The sequence below is a fragment of the Anopheles coustani genome, chromosome X (assembly GCF_943734705.1).
Source record: "Anopheles coustani chromosome X, idAnoCousDA_361_x.2, whole genome shotgun sequence".
Lineage (NCBI taxonomy): Eukaryota > Metazoa > Arthropoda > Insecta > Diptera > Culicidae > Anopheles > Anopheles coustani.
Window position 1 is genome coordinate 434,104 of NC_071290.1, and position 15,099 is coordinate 449,202.

Sequence of the window (15,099 nt, forward strand, 5' to 3'; positions counted from 1 at the left end):
CGCGTTGGGTTGGGGGGGGAAGAACGCATGGGTGCGTGGGCTGACGGTAGCGTTATTTATGCAGCATCGATGATGTATGGTACACGATCAGCGCCAACAGTTTCGGGAAATGTGGGAGGCGAAGAGTAGGCAGAGCCGAAAGCAGTCAAAGTAGACGGTGGCCTGGTAACCATTTGTAAGACCAATTTTATTCTTCATCTTATGGCTACTAATCAGCAGTTCTTCGTTCGGAGGTTGGTCACCACATCACAAATCGCGCAATGGCGACTGGGCGGTCGTTGGTTGGTCGTCAAGAAGCTTCACTCATCCGTTATGAGTGTGTGTGTGTGTGTGCGTGCACGGTTAAAGGGGAAGTTCTGGTTATTTATCGACGGGGAAAGTTGATGGAAATAGAGATGGGAACAAGTGCCGTGGACTGATGACGATAGGAGGTATGTTTCTGATGAGGTGGATAGCGGACATAGTGAAAAAGGAACACAGGAGAGAGAGAGAGCGAGATAGAGAGCGAGAGATAACTGGAGGTGGTAGGGAAGGGGTAGGAGAGATCGGACTTAGTAGTAACCGAAGGTGATGTCGTGCAGCGGCGCGGAACCACCCTGTGGCAGCGCGTAGTCCTTAGCCAGCTGGTCCAGGACGCTGGTGCTGCGTCCCTGGGCCGGACGGGGCTGGTAGACGGCCGGCTGGGGACGGGGCTGTGGAAGAGGGGCCGGTGCGAAGGCGGGCTGTGGGGCGTGCTGCTGTTCACCGGAATGGAAATGGGAATAACAAAACAAAACAAACATCATGCAGGGATGGACATGGGAAAACAGTCACTCAATGGGAGCTCATGGGTGCGACATTACATTGGCGGACTTGGCGGGAGCGTGCTGCGGGGGAAGGGCGGCCTGCGCGAAAGCGGGCTGCGAGAAGCGGATCTTCGGCTCGGGCGCCACACCGGGGAAGGTCTGCGGGCCAACGCTGCGGTACTCGGCTTCGGGGCGTGCGGGCAGCTGCTTCGGCGAGTACACTACGTCGACGGGGACGGCGTTGGGGACTTGAGCGCGTGGGGGCGCGGGGCCAGCGGCGGCCGGGGAGCCACCGAAGTGGGAGCGTTGGACGTACTGCGGTGCCGGCTGGTACTTCGGCTGAGGCAGCTGCTGAGGCTGCTGCTGGTCCTCGTAGTCGTAGTACTGAGGACGCTGCTGCTGAGGCTGCTGGTGAGGCTGCTGATGAGGCTGGTGCTGCTGCTGTTGGTGCTGATGGTGCGCCGGCACTTCCTGGTAGCGAGGTTTAGAGGCAGGGCGGTGCTTCTGGGGGATGGAGAAAACAACATAAAGTTCAGGTAGAAGAACTCAGATCTCCCAACGCATACCCGACTCAAGGTTAATGCTCCTTAGAAACTAGTGAACCTCAGAGGTTCGAGTTTAAGGCCCTCACTTCTCCATAGGGCAGCAAATTCTTCTTCTCTTCGTGGTAGGGTTGCTGCCCTATACGGGAGGTACGTACCTGTTGGCGCGGTGCCAGCGGCACGTTGTCGTTGTCCTCGTCGAGCAGATCATCCTTGCCAGTCGTTTCGTCAACCAGGGTCGGTGGCGGCACGGTAATACCCTCGCCGGATGGCTGGAAGCCGTACTTGTTGGCGCCGTACTCGACGACCTTCACCTTTCCATTCTCATCCACGTAGCCATACTTGCCCTTCACCTCACCGGTAGCCAGCTTCGTTTCGATCTTGAACGAACCGTCCGCACCCTCGTAGCCATAGGTGTACGACCCGTCTTCGTTGTGCCTATAAGATGGAAACGTGGGCGAGAGTAGCAAGTGAAAGAGATTAACAGAGACAAAGATTTGTGGTCGCAGCTTTTTTTACAACACATTCGTTTGATACATATCTCTAATGAGTTGCATGGAGCCAGATGAGCCACCTCTGACCAACTTTACCGAGATACGGATCCCTACGGATCTACGGAACTACGGATCCCACCAAAAGTCTTTTTATGAATATGTGAAAATCTTTTATCGTTTTGGTCTTATTTTGTCCAGTTTAATCTACTGCTGAGAATTGGGGAAAGCAAGGACTGCTGATTGAAGTCATTCGGCTTTAGCTCAACGCTCTTAAAGGATACACCATCATTGGAGCTTTAACAAGCGTATCGAATGCCAACAGGCTCATGCATTTATGCGTCCTCGCTCTTCCCCTACATCGTACTTCGTGATACGTTATAGAAGCGTATCCACACTCCAGATTAGCTGTGAAATCATTTCGTAAAGCTTCTTAAAGCCATTTGCTTCAGAAAGTGGTCGTACGTTTTGATTCCTTTCTCGTGCGACTCGGGCGACGACAGTGGAGCAGAGACCAGTCATCGCCACTGCTGACCGGTATTTGTAGGGCGGGAGGACATTGATCGATTGCAGGAAAGATTGCTCGGTCTCTTGTGAATATGTGTTTGTGTCCATGTGCGTGCTGGGAATAGGGTACGTGCTGGAGCTTCAGTATCGCTTTCACTGCTCGTACAAAAGCCGCACGCAACGGAAGGGCCGAGAAGACGGAACGGCGCTTCGTCGCGTACGTTCATAAAGCGCTAGCGGCGCTCTGCACGAGCATCCCTCGTGGGGTTTCCGTGCTGGATGCATCTGTTTTTGGTTAGTCCTTTACGGCAAAAGAATGTACCCGACAAAGTTTCACCACATCGTTCGATGGTTGCTGTCGCTAGTGTCCATGGGCAGCGTTTGTGATGCACTTGGGCCATCACCATCCCGCACGGTGCTTTTGCGTTGCTGTCCATCATGGCGGCTTTATCGGCAATCGTTGCATTGATCCCTGTCCATTCTTCGGAGACACGCACTACTCATCACGTGTGGCCATAGCACCTACTCCGAGGGGGGCGCCCTCCCCCCGAGCCTTTGATGGAGGTGATTCGTGAGAAATTGTTTCATCTCGTACCGCTCTGGAGGGGAGCTAACGCGACGGCTTTGTCGGAAGTAAGCGAAACGGCACAAAAATACTTGGTATAACACGTGCTGCCAGCTCAAAATGCGTAGGTTTTTCGCGTATGTCCAGCAGGGCGTAAAAAGCCCGAAGAGCCCCATGGGGGATCCACGCTCGGGATATGACTCGGTCCAAGCCGGCATTTACTCGGTAAATACTTTGAACAATCAACCACAAAGAGGGAACACAAACAAATTTCCTGACGAGCTCCCGCGCGCCGTAACACGTTGCCATTTTCAGGTTCCTCGCACACCTTCCGAAAGCGTACGTGTGTGGGATCCGTTTCCGCAAAAAAACAGCAATAGGACTCGGCCGGGCATCAGGAAATCCCCATCCGCCGGGCGAAGGTGGCCAGGCCCCGAGCCTGATTGAATGGCGAGCGCGTCGAGGGCACACGGAGCAGACAGGACCTACCAGGCGGGGCCATATTGATTTTCCAATCAATAAAACAAGCAAACGGCTGAAGTATCCGGCCTGCTGCGCTCGCAGCGAACCCACGGCCTATCGGCTGAGCGCTCCGGAGCTGTCTTTCTTTCGTCGGGCCACAACTTTCCAACACAACTTCATTCGCTTAACCTCTCGCTACCTCTCGGATGCTGCAGCAACTGCTTTCTTGCCTCCTCATTCGTAGGCTTTTTAAGAATCGTTGGGTTGCCCGTACGGGCAATGGGGATCAACTCGCTGGCAACGTTTCAGACAACCCTCCCAGCCCAGCCCTATCCCAAAGCCGACGGCTTGCAGAACTCGCTCGTAACAACCGGAATCATTAATACCATGCGGAAATGGAATCAGGATAAATGACTGTGAATATTTCGTTGCCGTTTTTTTTTCTTCTCCACCAGGGCTTCGTTTTTCTTCCTTTCGCCCCTCTCCCTTTCGTTCGTTCGCCTGCTTGCTTCTCCACTCTCGGGACAGGTCGAGAGGTGAAAGACACAGGCCGTCTCAGAACGTTCTCCCGGCAAATGGTCTCCCCTTCTTTGGGCGGAGGCAGTGGGTGGGGGAGAGGGTGCAAATACTCCCAACGGTTGGAGGGGACAGATGAAACGGAGCAAAATAAATCAACCGCCTGAAACACACCGAAAGCAAATATATAATTCTAACGAAAAGGAATTACGGCGCGCGTTGGGCCCTCCCCGTTGCGTCGACGTTCATGGCGGCGCTGGAGAGCTTGCTTCTTTTTTTTTTTGTTGCCCACTCGCATTCCCGGAACCTCGCAGGCGCAGGTCGGAAAAACGGTGCTACGTGGGAAAATCTTGTGCTGGACTAGAAGAAAAAACACGCACACCCACACAGGAAGCAGTGCAAAGACGTGAAGCTAAACGTCTGGTATATTCCACGGTTGAGCTGTCAGCTCTTAAGCTTTCCTTTTCCTGAAGTCGGGTGACCGGTCGGGTGGACATTCCATACCAAACGCTGATGGGCCCCCCACCCCCCACCGTTTTGCGGACGGGACCTAATGAACGAGAGCCAGAAGCCGACGTTCGTACACCGGGGAAGCCCTTTTTGACCCACTCCCAATGAAGCGAATGCTTCGGTGGGGGGAAGCTGCGAAACCCATGCGGACCGAGCCAAAAAGTTAATGGATCGGTGGCTCGGAGGATTGGCGAGTCATCAGCAACAAGCGACGAGCGCCGGGTCGTCGCAAATGGACAGCTTTCAGCCGCGCTGACACTCCTCTGAGGGAGCTTGTATCCACGAAATTGAGCAAAAGTGTGTGTGCTTGAAAACTGATACCTGAATCTGAACTCCCCAAACGACGGAGGCTCTTTGTGGTCCAAGGAACTCGAGTGGTTTGAATTTCAAGGTCCCTGCCAGCTCTTAATCGATTGCAATCTTACCTACGGAAACATCTTGTACCCTGCAATTACCGCAGACTACCATGCGAAATCAAAGGATTCCCTTCAGACTGGTAATGATTATTTTTCGTTGAGCTAGTCATACCTCTAACATCCCTGATGGTTTTTTTTATTCAAAAGTACAAACTTAAAATACAAAAACAAACCTGTGGATAACATTTACATTTAACAGCGAGTTGGTTATAAATTTACATAACGTAGCCGTTTCCTTATTTCCTAGCGAATGTAAATGAATGTGTTCTTCTGTTGTATCTTGTTGGTTTAGGTGTTTTGACATTATGTGATCTGTTGAGGGTGGTCTATTTTATCGTGTTGAAGTTTTTCTTTTTCGTTCGGATCGAAACGACATTACGCTTAACTTGAAACAATTATCGAAGGTGCGGGATGGATGGAACCATCATGACCGCCCGCCGATTCTATGGCACTCTAAGGGTTCGTCGTGCAATTTTCGTCGCTCGCTGTCGTGCTTTCTTTGCCCGCTTCTTGCTGCTTAAAGAAGCTTCGTTTCGCGAACTGCGTCCCAAAGCACTCTCACGTGGACGAAGGACGCGAATGAATGGCAAATAAAAATGGCGAGTGGATGTAACAAAAGCAACCGAGGCCCGACGACGATGCGTTTGGGGCCCCGGCAAAAACAAAAAAAAAGGTGCACTCTCTTTCGTGGGGACGGCAAGGTGAGTTAAATGCAATGCGGTGCAACACACGACGGTGTTAGTATACTGAGGTGGTCTTGAAGAGTTTCTTCTTCGCTCCGCCGAAGCCGACGACGGAACCGGGCGTTGCTGCTGCCGGCGAACGCTGCGCCTCGCTGGCCACTGCACTTCCCCGCGCCTCCGCACCCTCGACGGTGGTCCGCGGACCGGTCGGGTTGAACTTGGAGTGAGTTTTGTCGCCCGAGCGCAGCTTGCAGTTGTTGCGCACTGCAGTGAAGCAGCGCTTCCGGTAGTACCCGCTTCTGTCACTACGTGATAGATGAGGAGGAGGTGCATGTGTGTGTGGGTGGGTTGTGTGGGTAGGAAGCATGGTCGGTAAGTCGGGATTAAATGCCGGTTGCAAGTATATTCGGGCAAGGATGCATTTAGTTGAAAGCATGTTTGCAAATGTAAGTGTGTGTGTGTTTGTTTGTAGTTGTTTTTTTTTTTAAATGTTTGGTTTTTGATCCATTAAAGCCAGGCCGGGCATTCGTTCCGCATCCAGCAAACGAGAGCAATGCAAGACCGAAAGAGAAAAAAAAGAGAGACAAGAGAGAGATAAAGAACAAAATACAGTATGGCGTACAACGGAATCGGTACCGGGGAACAGGGTTTTACGACAGCGGGTTAGTAAAAAAAAAGGCCAAGCCCGGTCATCCATCGTCCCTCGCGCGCGAAAGAGCCGAACCAACGTGTATGGTACAGACTTCCGGCGCCCATGCTGCATCATATGATAGTTCTTGTTGTTGTTGTTGTTGTTGTGTGTGTATGCCTGATTCGGTGTATGTGTACGTAAAGGCTATCACAACTGTCCCGCGTGGCCTGGCGTCAGTGACCACCGTCGAGAGGGATCAAAATATGACAGCAGTGTAATCACCCATCGGTTGAAACACGCCGGTGGGTATATCTTCATGTATCGAACCATGTGTTAAAGGCGAAAAGCAACACGGCAAACACATACGCCCGCACCCCCGAGGCCCTCCAGTAATCAAGAAGAAGCAGCGAGCACGGGAACAGGCAGTTGACAGGGCCGGGATTGGACCCGGTTTGCAACTAAGAACTCCTCACGGTTAGAATACACTCGGGAATAGGCTCCACATTCGAACGTGTGTGTAGAAGCATCTTTGTATCAATTGGTAAGGACACTTGTGGGCATACATCACTGGCTGGTTTAAGGTATTAATTAAAATAATCGTCCCGATTGCAGCGATGTTAGAAGCATCCCAGGAATGGGTAGGAAAACACTTTCGAGCGATATTGGAAGATACGAGCAACGCTTACCTGTTGATCTGCTTCAGGATCGGCACTGGCGTCGGCTTTGGCTCCTCGGCCTTGGTACCGATTCGGAGCGGTGCCTGGCGATATTCCTGGTAGTCCTGGGCGAGCACGACACCGGCCAGGCAGGCGGCAGCGATCAACTGAAAAAAAAAGAGCAAAAAATAAAGGGTTCCGCAAAGAAGGAGCTTTCCAAATCTATGGCGCTATGAGGAGGGTTGAGCATACGAGAAAATGTATTGGAATCTTCTTAGCATACCAAGAACAATTTTCACTAATCGAATTGAGGAAACGCTGTATGGCATGCGTAGGAAAGGTTTATCGTAACCTCACCTTCGCCGGCAAATAATACAAATTCCTCTTGCTCATGCCTATGCCGATAGTGCCGGTTCTTCGTAGGGATTTGGAACGAACTTGACTCGATGATGGACATGCTGCAAACGGCTTCGTGATCGATTAAATCGTTATTCATTGTGCGCCACCCGACGGTGCCACACGAATGCACCAACGACCAATGGAATGTGCTTTTCTTGAGTCCTTGTCCGGCCCTGGTGAGCATACTCCCGCCTCCTAATACCCAACCTCGCCGAGGATGGGGACGCCTAGCAAACACACTGGGCAAAGCCTGGTGCCGAATCGATTTGGATTGAAATTAATTACGTTCGAGATATTTACACGAGCCCGTGCCGTGATGAAACTATTTCCGTCCAGTTCGTTTCTCGGATGGGACGAGCACTTGAAGACGTGTTGCCCGAAGGTGCATAACATCGATGCCTTCGCCGGATTCCCCCCGGAAGGCAGGGGCGGAGCAGTGTGTCGAAAGCAATTTAGCTTCTTGAAATCTCAAGTGTTTGCCGGAGTATTCCGGATGGACGCGGCTGGACGTCCGGTGGCTTATCGATTGTGCTGGCTGCCGGTCGGACCTTAGCCGGCCAAGCATATGCCGTACGCAGGGAATAGGAACAACATTCTGCACCCCCGCCTCTTGGGGACCACCTCAAGCTGTCCACCATTGTGTTCGTCCTTCCAGACTGTTGCCGCATCATTCGATTATATGTGATGCACGCGGGAGACATCAAGCGCCCGCAAGGCTCAAAGTGCTCTACCGGTCGAGCGTACCAGCTCGACTCCACATTCCACCGGTCCGGTTTCCGGCTCGTCGAAACTTCATCAGGCTCGGACGACATCTCCAGCGATGCAGGCGATCCAGCATTTTTGCATCCATAAACCGCTCAACTGTGAGTAATCTCGTTGGAAGAAGCATATCAAATGGTTCGCAGGTCCACTCGGTCCTGTTCCTTGCGCCACTGGTATGTATTGACAGGACTACAAAGATCCATCAAGTTGAGCTGTTTACGGCTCGGAAGAAAGGAACGTATAAGTCGCAGATACAACTTTATCGTTCTCCATTCATCTATCATTGAGTGAAACGAATAAAGAACGCCATGACTATAAAAATGAAGCGGCAACTCATAGGAACGAACCGGTATAAACAGAACCACAAACTTACAACCATCGTATGCACAAGATCGGATTTTACTACACTGAATTAATAGGCTTCTTTTAGAAGAAACCTTTCTCTGACGGGTAGAGCTTACTCGTAGGATTATTCAACCCAGCGCGTTGCTTGAACCCCCAACTATCGTCAGTCCATAGGCAAATAGTTCATTAGAATGAGGAAAAGTTTTCTTACCACCCAGTGACGACAGGGTCGCTACCGACTGGCCCAAAAGCTGAACCAACAACACGTGCAGTGGAGCGCCGAAACTTGCTCCCTACATATTGACTGGTCGGCATTTCCTCGGTATGCTTTCTTCATCGCCAGCATCGAAACCTTCCACAAAGGAGAGAACTTTTGCTCGGTCCACGCCTGACTTCCGTGACATGGCGAGCGGTATATTTGTCTAAGCTAGCTTCCACAGCCAGCTGCTGGACGTAAAAGATGCGTTCGGTAAGGATTTTTGTTTGTGCTTCATGTTTGCAGACTTTGGATGGAGGTTACTCTGCAGTTCATAAGCCGCACGTACTTCATCATAGCTGGAAGTCGGCGGACGCCTCACCGGAAAGGGCAAGCAAGTAATCCATTTGGATTGCACCACCAAAACCTCCCTCCACAGCGAGGCGCTCCCCCTCGACAGGCGCACCACGCACCCAGATCGAAGCAACCCCCGGAGAAGTGGCAAAGTCCGGGTTCACTACGCAACTATTTCAATGGCCATAGAATCGGAGCAACCGTCGACTTTATAACTTAATTTTAACTCCATTTCCATCCGTGCCGGGGCACGATGCGAACGGGACAGATCTCGATCACGTTTCGCACTTCTCTAGCGCGCGCCGGTGGGAAAAGAAAAAGACTCCCGCCTGTTTATACTTCATTCCGCTGACCTGGATGCCCCGACCCCCGGGCAGCATCGGCAGCTCGGTAAACTTTCCCAATAACGAATTCGTGCTTGGGAAGTGTGGCCGCTCCGTGTGCCCACGCCGTGTCAGTGAAGCCCCGCCGAGCGAGCCAACTGCAGGAATAAGTTGATTTTTTGCCTTTCCTTCTTCGCCTCCACCGCACACCTCCACGGCAGAGTTGCGGTGGAATGCACTCTTGGCAGCGCGCAGCTCTCGCTAAGAGCTCCCCCCCCCACTCCCGGCAACAATGCGCGGGGCGAAATCAATATCGCACTTTACGAGCGCCGGTAAACTTTACGAGCGAGTTCCCGCCTGCGAAAGGTTGCAAGGAGTCGATTTGCAAGGACCTGACCGCGGCTGGGCCCCTGAGGGAGGGGGGAGGGTAGCGGGAGCGGGCCAGTCAATCTTGTAAATCCTCCGAGCGGTTGGTGCAGTCAGTTACATGCATCGGAGCAACTCCGATGATTGTTCGTATCGATTTCAATAAGACATGTAGGGAAGGAGGGAAAATCACAAACGTCAAACGGTGTGGTTTCACTTTGCGAAATTGTTTTGCTTCTGTTTCGGAATCGCTGATCATATCGCGTTGCGGTAGCCGAAAGCCCGGGCGATGTTGTAACGAACCTAGCATCCAAAGACACGTCAAGTGTTTCAATAATCGATGTAGAAATACACGATCGAAAGCATGGGAAGCATGTTTCACTGCGCGCCGAGAGACGATTACTTTCCATTTCTTGTCCTAGAACCCGCCCGGAGGAAACCAGCTAACCGGAAAGCCTTCATTCGGGCACACATTCTTCCACACCCGCTTACTGTCGTTCACCTTGAGCCTGTTTCCACCAGAGGCGCCTCCAGTTGGTTCAACCGAGGGGAAGATGCGCTGCCACCGAAAATCATTATTTATTGACATCCATCCGTGAACCGTTCAACCGTCGGGCGGACTTTTCCATCTCCCTGGTTCCGGACCCACTTCCGGTTGACTCAGTGTGCTCCACAATACCAACAACACCACCGAATTGGGTTTTGCCAGCGGTGGAAGCGAAAAAAAGGGTCTCTAGTAAAAATAAATAGAACAACCAACTATCATTGGTCGCTGCAGTATTTCTTTGTCAGTTTTATATCTCGCCCCCGAACGGGGTTTTTCGTTGCGAACCGGACAGTAGAGCAACCGCTTTGTACTGCAGCGTACAGCATAGATTGTGCCGGCGGCCATACAGCAGCCACTCCACCCCCTGCTTCAGAAGCTGCTCCACCCAGCACCCGAGCCAATTTCCTCCACGGGAGAAGGGAAACTCTGAGAAGAACACAAGCGAACTCGTGTCAGCACTACTGCCCTAGTGTACGTAGTGTGTACGCCAAACTGAGCATCCAGATAGCCGCCACCCGCACCTCCCCACGGGCTGAAGGTTCGGAATAAATAAACAGTGGGCTCGATCGATATCTCATTTGAGCGGGCATTTTGGTATACGCCCGCCTGAATTGGAACGCTCCTTGTCGAAGGCACGGTGCGTTGTAGTCGCCGATTTGCCAGCATGGCCTTTCGCCTCGCGTCGACGGCGTTGGCTTTGGCGTTGGCTGTGCGCTGTTGCCCGCCAGCTATCTGTCCAGCCGAGAGAGATAATGTGTGCTTTTATGAAGGTGGTTAATTATGCCATTGATGTTTTCTAATGCAATCACTTTCGGTCAAGAGTTTATACATTGAACGTCTATCTAGTCAGACAGTGAGGGAAGTAGATAGAGAGAGGGAGAGAGAGGGTAGGCCGACGGTGGATTGAAAAATGTCACGATTAAGGCTGGTTTAAAATAAGCTCGCAGCACATTCTGGAGCTGCCTCACCCTGTCGAAACGAATTTCCGTTCTCTGGCAATAATTTATTCTACATCCTCAAGCAAGCCATCGCGGATCGTTTGGGTGTGATTGGCTGTTATAGCCGCTCAGTTGCAAGCACTGAAAAGGTTGCATGCTAGTCATGCAGCAACCAGCTCAAGGTTAAGTGATACCGGAAATTGACTTTTGATTTTGGATTTCGCCGTTGCCACCCCAGACCAGAGACGCGCGGGGCTGACGCCGTAGCAAAACTGGTTTTCCAACCGAGTTCACCGATGACGAGGAGAGAGGGTGGTGGGGGTGTAAAGGAGTGTCCTGAGGCGAATTTCGGAACCGCTTCGTTTTGCAAACGAACGCGGGGAGCGAGTGTCCTATCACGATTCGCCGAAATGATTGATTCGAATTAAATCTTCCGGATGGGAGTACGAAACTGTAGCGGTCGTTTTCAAGGAGGCATCCATCATGATATTTGATGAATCAGGACGTAAACATTATAGGTTAGTGTGAACTTCTCAATATTTTTGAGATACAACGACAGCAGAGGTCCATTGATCGAGGAATTACATTTCCCACGTACGTATGGGTAGAAAGGAACCGTAAGACATTTTCTCGCAGGACAAATTAGGTCTTGCTCGCGCTGCCTGTTCTAGGTTGGTGTGCCTCACCAATGAACCGCACAAGTTAGGCTCCACGACACGCTCCGAAAGGTAGCAAAGGTTCGTTGCTTTGGATTTTTTTTTCCATTTCGGATCACAGGCTCAGTTGAGGTTGAGGCGCATTCTTGAAAAGTGAAAGTTGCCGGCTTTGGAGCAGGGAGCTGGGCGTGCACACAATTCGAGCCCCATTCCCTTGGCACCCACACGCACATACACACACACACACACACATACACCTACAGCATACTGTGCCAAGGTGACGACAGGGTGGACGTGTCGGTTTGATAGGAGTTTAATTGTATCAGGCTTTTGTGGGTGTCCGGCGGAGAGTTTGCAGGTGGTTCACATGGGGTCGTTAGTCACGGCTGTGTAGTTCCAGCCTGGTCATGCCGTCAGGTCGTGCGCACTGTTACAGTGTTTTGTGCACTCCGGTCATCGAACAACCCTTTTGGCCCTTACAACCATTTGCCGATGGTCTGTGGAACGACAGCGAAACCTACCAGTTTGAATCCAGTCATTTTGACTTCAACGGCGCAGCTTCGCACAGTGGGATATATGACAGCGGCTAGCTAACGACAGTTGGCCGAGATTTGATCCGAATCCTGCAACAACAACAATGCACGTTTTTTTCGCGGGCACGATCGGTTGCATCCGCCTTTAGCACATACACACAGACGCACGTACGCACACAAAAAAAAACTTCACAACACTGTTGCAAACCAGTCACAGTTTGATGAATTCGAAGAGGATCGTTCTCTTTGGTTCTTTTCGTTTGATTGTTTTATTTTTAATCGATCGAATCGGAAAAGTGCTGCTGCTGCTGCTGCTGAATGCTGCCGCTGAATGCTGAATAGTGCTGCTGCTGGGGCTACTGCTGCTCCTGCACGTTCGGACACACCGGAGGCCGTGTGTCGGGCTGCACAAAATAAGGTACTGAGCGCAATTAAGGCCTCTCGAATGCTTTTATACAAAGGACAACGATCCGTGGTGTTTGAGTCGGCAGCGGGTGGTGGGAAGGGGGGGAGAGAATAGTGGGGTGGCATGGGCAGACAGGAGCTCAACTGGTAGGGCAGTCAGCCAGCTAGCCAACCATCCACCACGCAACCCCCCAACACACACCCCCTACACACACACACACACATACAATCCTCCCTTTCGCTTCATTGCTCTTCACCCGTCCTTGTGTCACCACAAGATCGGTGCTCGGTTCGGTTTCGGTTCGATTCGGTATTTTTCACTAAACCTTCCCTCTCCCCCCCCCCCCACCCCCTACCACCCTCTTTTAGCACTCACCTACCCCTCTGGAGTCGTTTTGTTACATTTACAGTTACTCTTATTACTGGTAGTTTTATTACTATTAGTCGCGCCGGGCTTTTGGAAGCGTGCAAATAGAAAATCCACCCTTCCACGACTCCCCAGCCCAGCCGTAGGGTAGGTGTTGGAGCCTCGGTAGCGTTGGTTCCCACACCCTGGAGTACCGGAGGGGCAAAACAGAGAGCTAGATATAGCGAAAGCGAGATAGAGAGGGTGAACCGCGGATAGTAAGATCTCGTAAAGAAAGGCAGCAACAAAAAAAGAAACAAAAAAAAAAAACAGGTACCTCGTGCCTCAAGCCGGTAGAGAACGCGGATTTACTTGGACGCTCTAGGTCAACCCCGGGGGCGAGGGAAAAGGTGAACGGCAGTTTGGGGTGGTAGGAGACCGATGCCACGGAGTGGAGGAGCTGGCATTGCAAGAGAATCGGAGAAGGAGAGCGATGGCGAAGTGCTTGGTGCCGCCAAAGGAGGAGGGATATAGGCGATGTAATGGCTATAGGCCGCAGCCTGGGTAATAGTAGCCTGCCGGTTTCACAGAATCCCATCGAGAGCCGAGCGCGCGCGTGCACGCCACTGCACACTAGGCGTCGGGGCGAATGCACCAGATTCGGGTTACCCAGCAGGGCAAGCCGCCGGGACCTCCTTTCGCCTCTGGGTAATTGTATACCAACGCCGACCGCCATCTGGCGTTGGAACCGCCGAAGCTCGAGCAGTGCCGTCGCTATGGACCGAAACAGGCATGGACGAAACAAGCCCACCGTGGGGTGGGCACCACACAGCCTGGTCACGTAATGCTGGGGCCTTTGTTGCGCAGCTTGCGCGCATCGACATCTTCTTAGTAGCGTGCGCGGTTCTTGGATCGAACGTAGCCCCAAAGCTCTCCGAGCTCGCCGACACCCTTCCCATGGTAGGTTCGGCTGCGTTCAGGAAGTAGACGTCGAGTGCACGTAACCATTTGCCACCGCCACGACTCCCGGGATTCCGGGTGAACGGCAAAACGACGTCCGTGAGCACTCCAAAGGTCACACGGACCGCTAAAGCCGTGGTTTCACGCGCTCTTGAAATCGCGTGCGATTTGATTTGGCTGCGGCGTGGCAGTCTAGAGGGGGCGGACGGCGAGTGACGCAGACTGCCCCTAATGCAGTCGCACTGAGAACTTGGAATGGTTTAAAAATGTCTCTCAAACTCAATCCTAGGGTTGCTTTTCTTTCAGGGGATTTCGGTGCAGAACATTCAATCAAACATGAATGAAAACCAACGAGACGACTCACAGAAGCAGAGGGTGCTATTTCTACATGTATTTCAACTTCAGGAAGCATAAACCGGAAACAACGGAAGGTTTTTTTTTTCTAGGATAAGAAGGTACTTAAATTGAAAGACGCCGCGTTGGAGTCAGCTCGATGTCCCTTGCGACAGCGGAAGTGCAGTAACGATTTTATGCTCTTTACTTTTAGCTCGCCCCTCCGCTTCTCTCCCAAATTTTTCTTTGCCGACAATGTATGCCCGATTGGCGCTATCCCACATCCATGCTACGCGATGCTGTTGAGGCTTTTATTCCCTTTGGCGAGCACCTTACATTAACCCATTTACTACGCTCCTTGCTCGCTCATTTCGCTTGGCCTTTTATTTTTCCCTGTGTTTTTTTCCTTCCCGTGCTAGATACGGTGACCGTAACCGACTGCGACGTCGGGTGTCGGGTTCTTGGTCATTAGCAGTGTGCACCGGCGGCCAAGAGACTCGCTTCACCTAGAGGGTGGGTTCGGTTCATTAGAGCCTGCGTGGATGTGGAGCAAATGAAAAGGATATCTTATCAAGCATGCCAGACACCCAGCCGAAAACAGGACAAAGGGGCGAGGGCGTTCGGCGTAGTGGCGTTCCCGTGGCGAACATTTTTCACTTCAAAAGGAATGCAGAACCCTCCGAGGACGATGGACCGGTGCTGCCGTTTGGAACGGTAATGATGCTGCTGATTATGAACAGAATGGCCAATGAAAGCTATGACAGCGCCATCGACGACTACAATGATGATGAAGATGATGATGATGATGATGATGTCGTTTGGTGATGGTGGAGTTGGTGATGAGCGTAATTTGACGAGCGAAACCATGGCGG

The 15,099-nt window shown here is 51.9% G+C and overlaps 1 protein-coding gene across 1 annotated transcript; it reads right to left on the reverse strand.

Annotated features, from left to right (window-relative positions):
- Positions 1–551: 551 nt before the first annotated feature.
- Positions 552–12,189, reverse strand: LOC131268751 (putative cyclin-dependent serine/threonine-protein kinase DDB_G0272797/DDB_G0274007). Its single transcript, XM_058271028.1, has 5 exons — positions 12,172–12,189; positions 6,795–6,994; positions 1,486–1,765; positions 843–1,289; positions 552–734 (listed from the first exon to the last, which is right to left on the reverse strand). Exons 1-5 carry the CDS (start codon positions 12,187–12,189, stop codon positions 552–554), a joined length of 1,128 nt encoding a protein of 375 aa, XP_058127011.1.
- Positions 12,190–15,099: the final 2,910 nt, after the last annotated feature.

Bases quoted from the DNA above. Each gene is read 5' to 3' on its own strand.
- LOC131268751 (XM_058271028.1), bottom strand. The intron at 1,290-1,485 runs GTACGTACCTCC...TCCATCCCCCAG, and splicing joins CGCTGGCACCGCGCCAACAG to AAGCACCGCCCTGCCTCTAA. The intron at 735-842 runs GTAATGTCGCAC...GGTGAACAGCAG, and splicing joins CTCCCGCCAAGTCCGCCAAT to CACGCCCCACAGCCCGCCTT.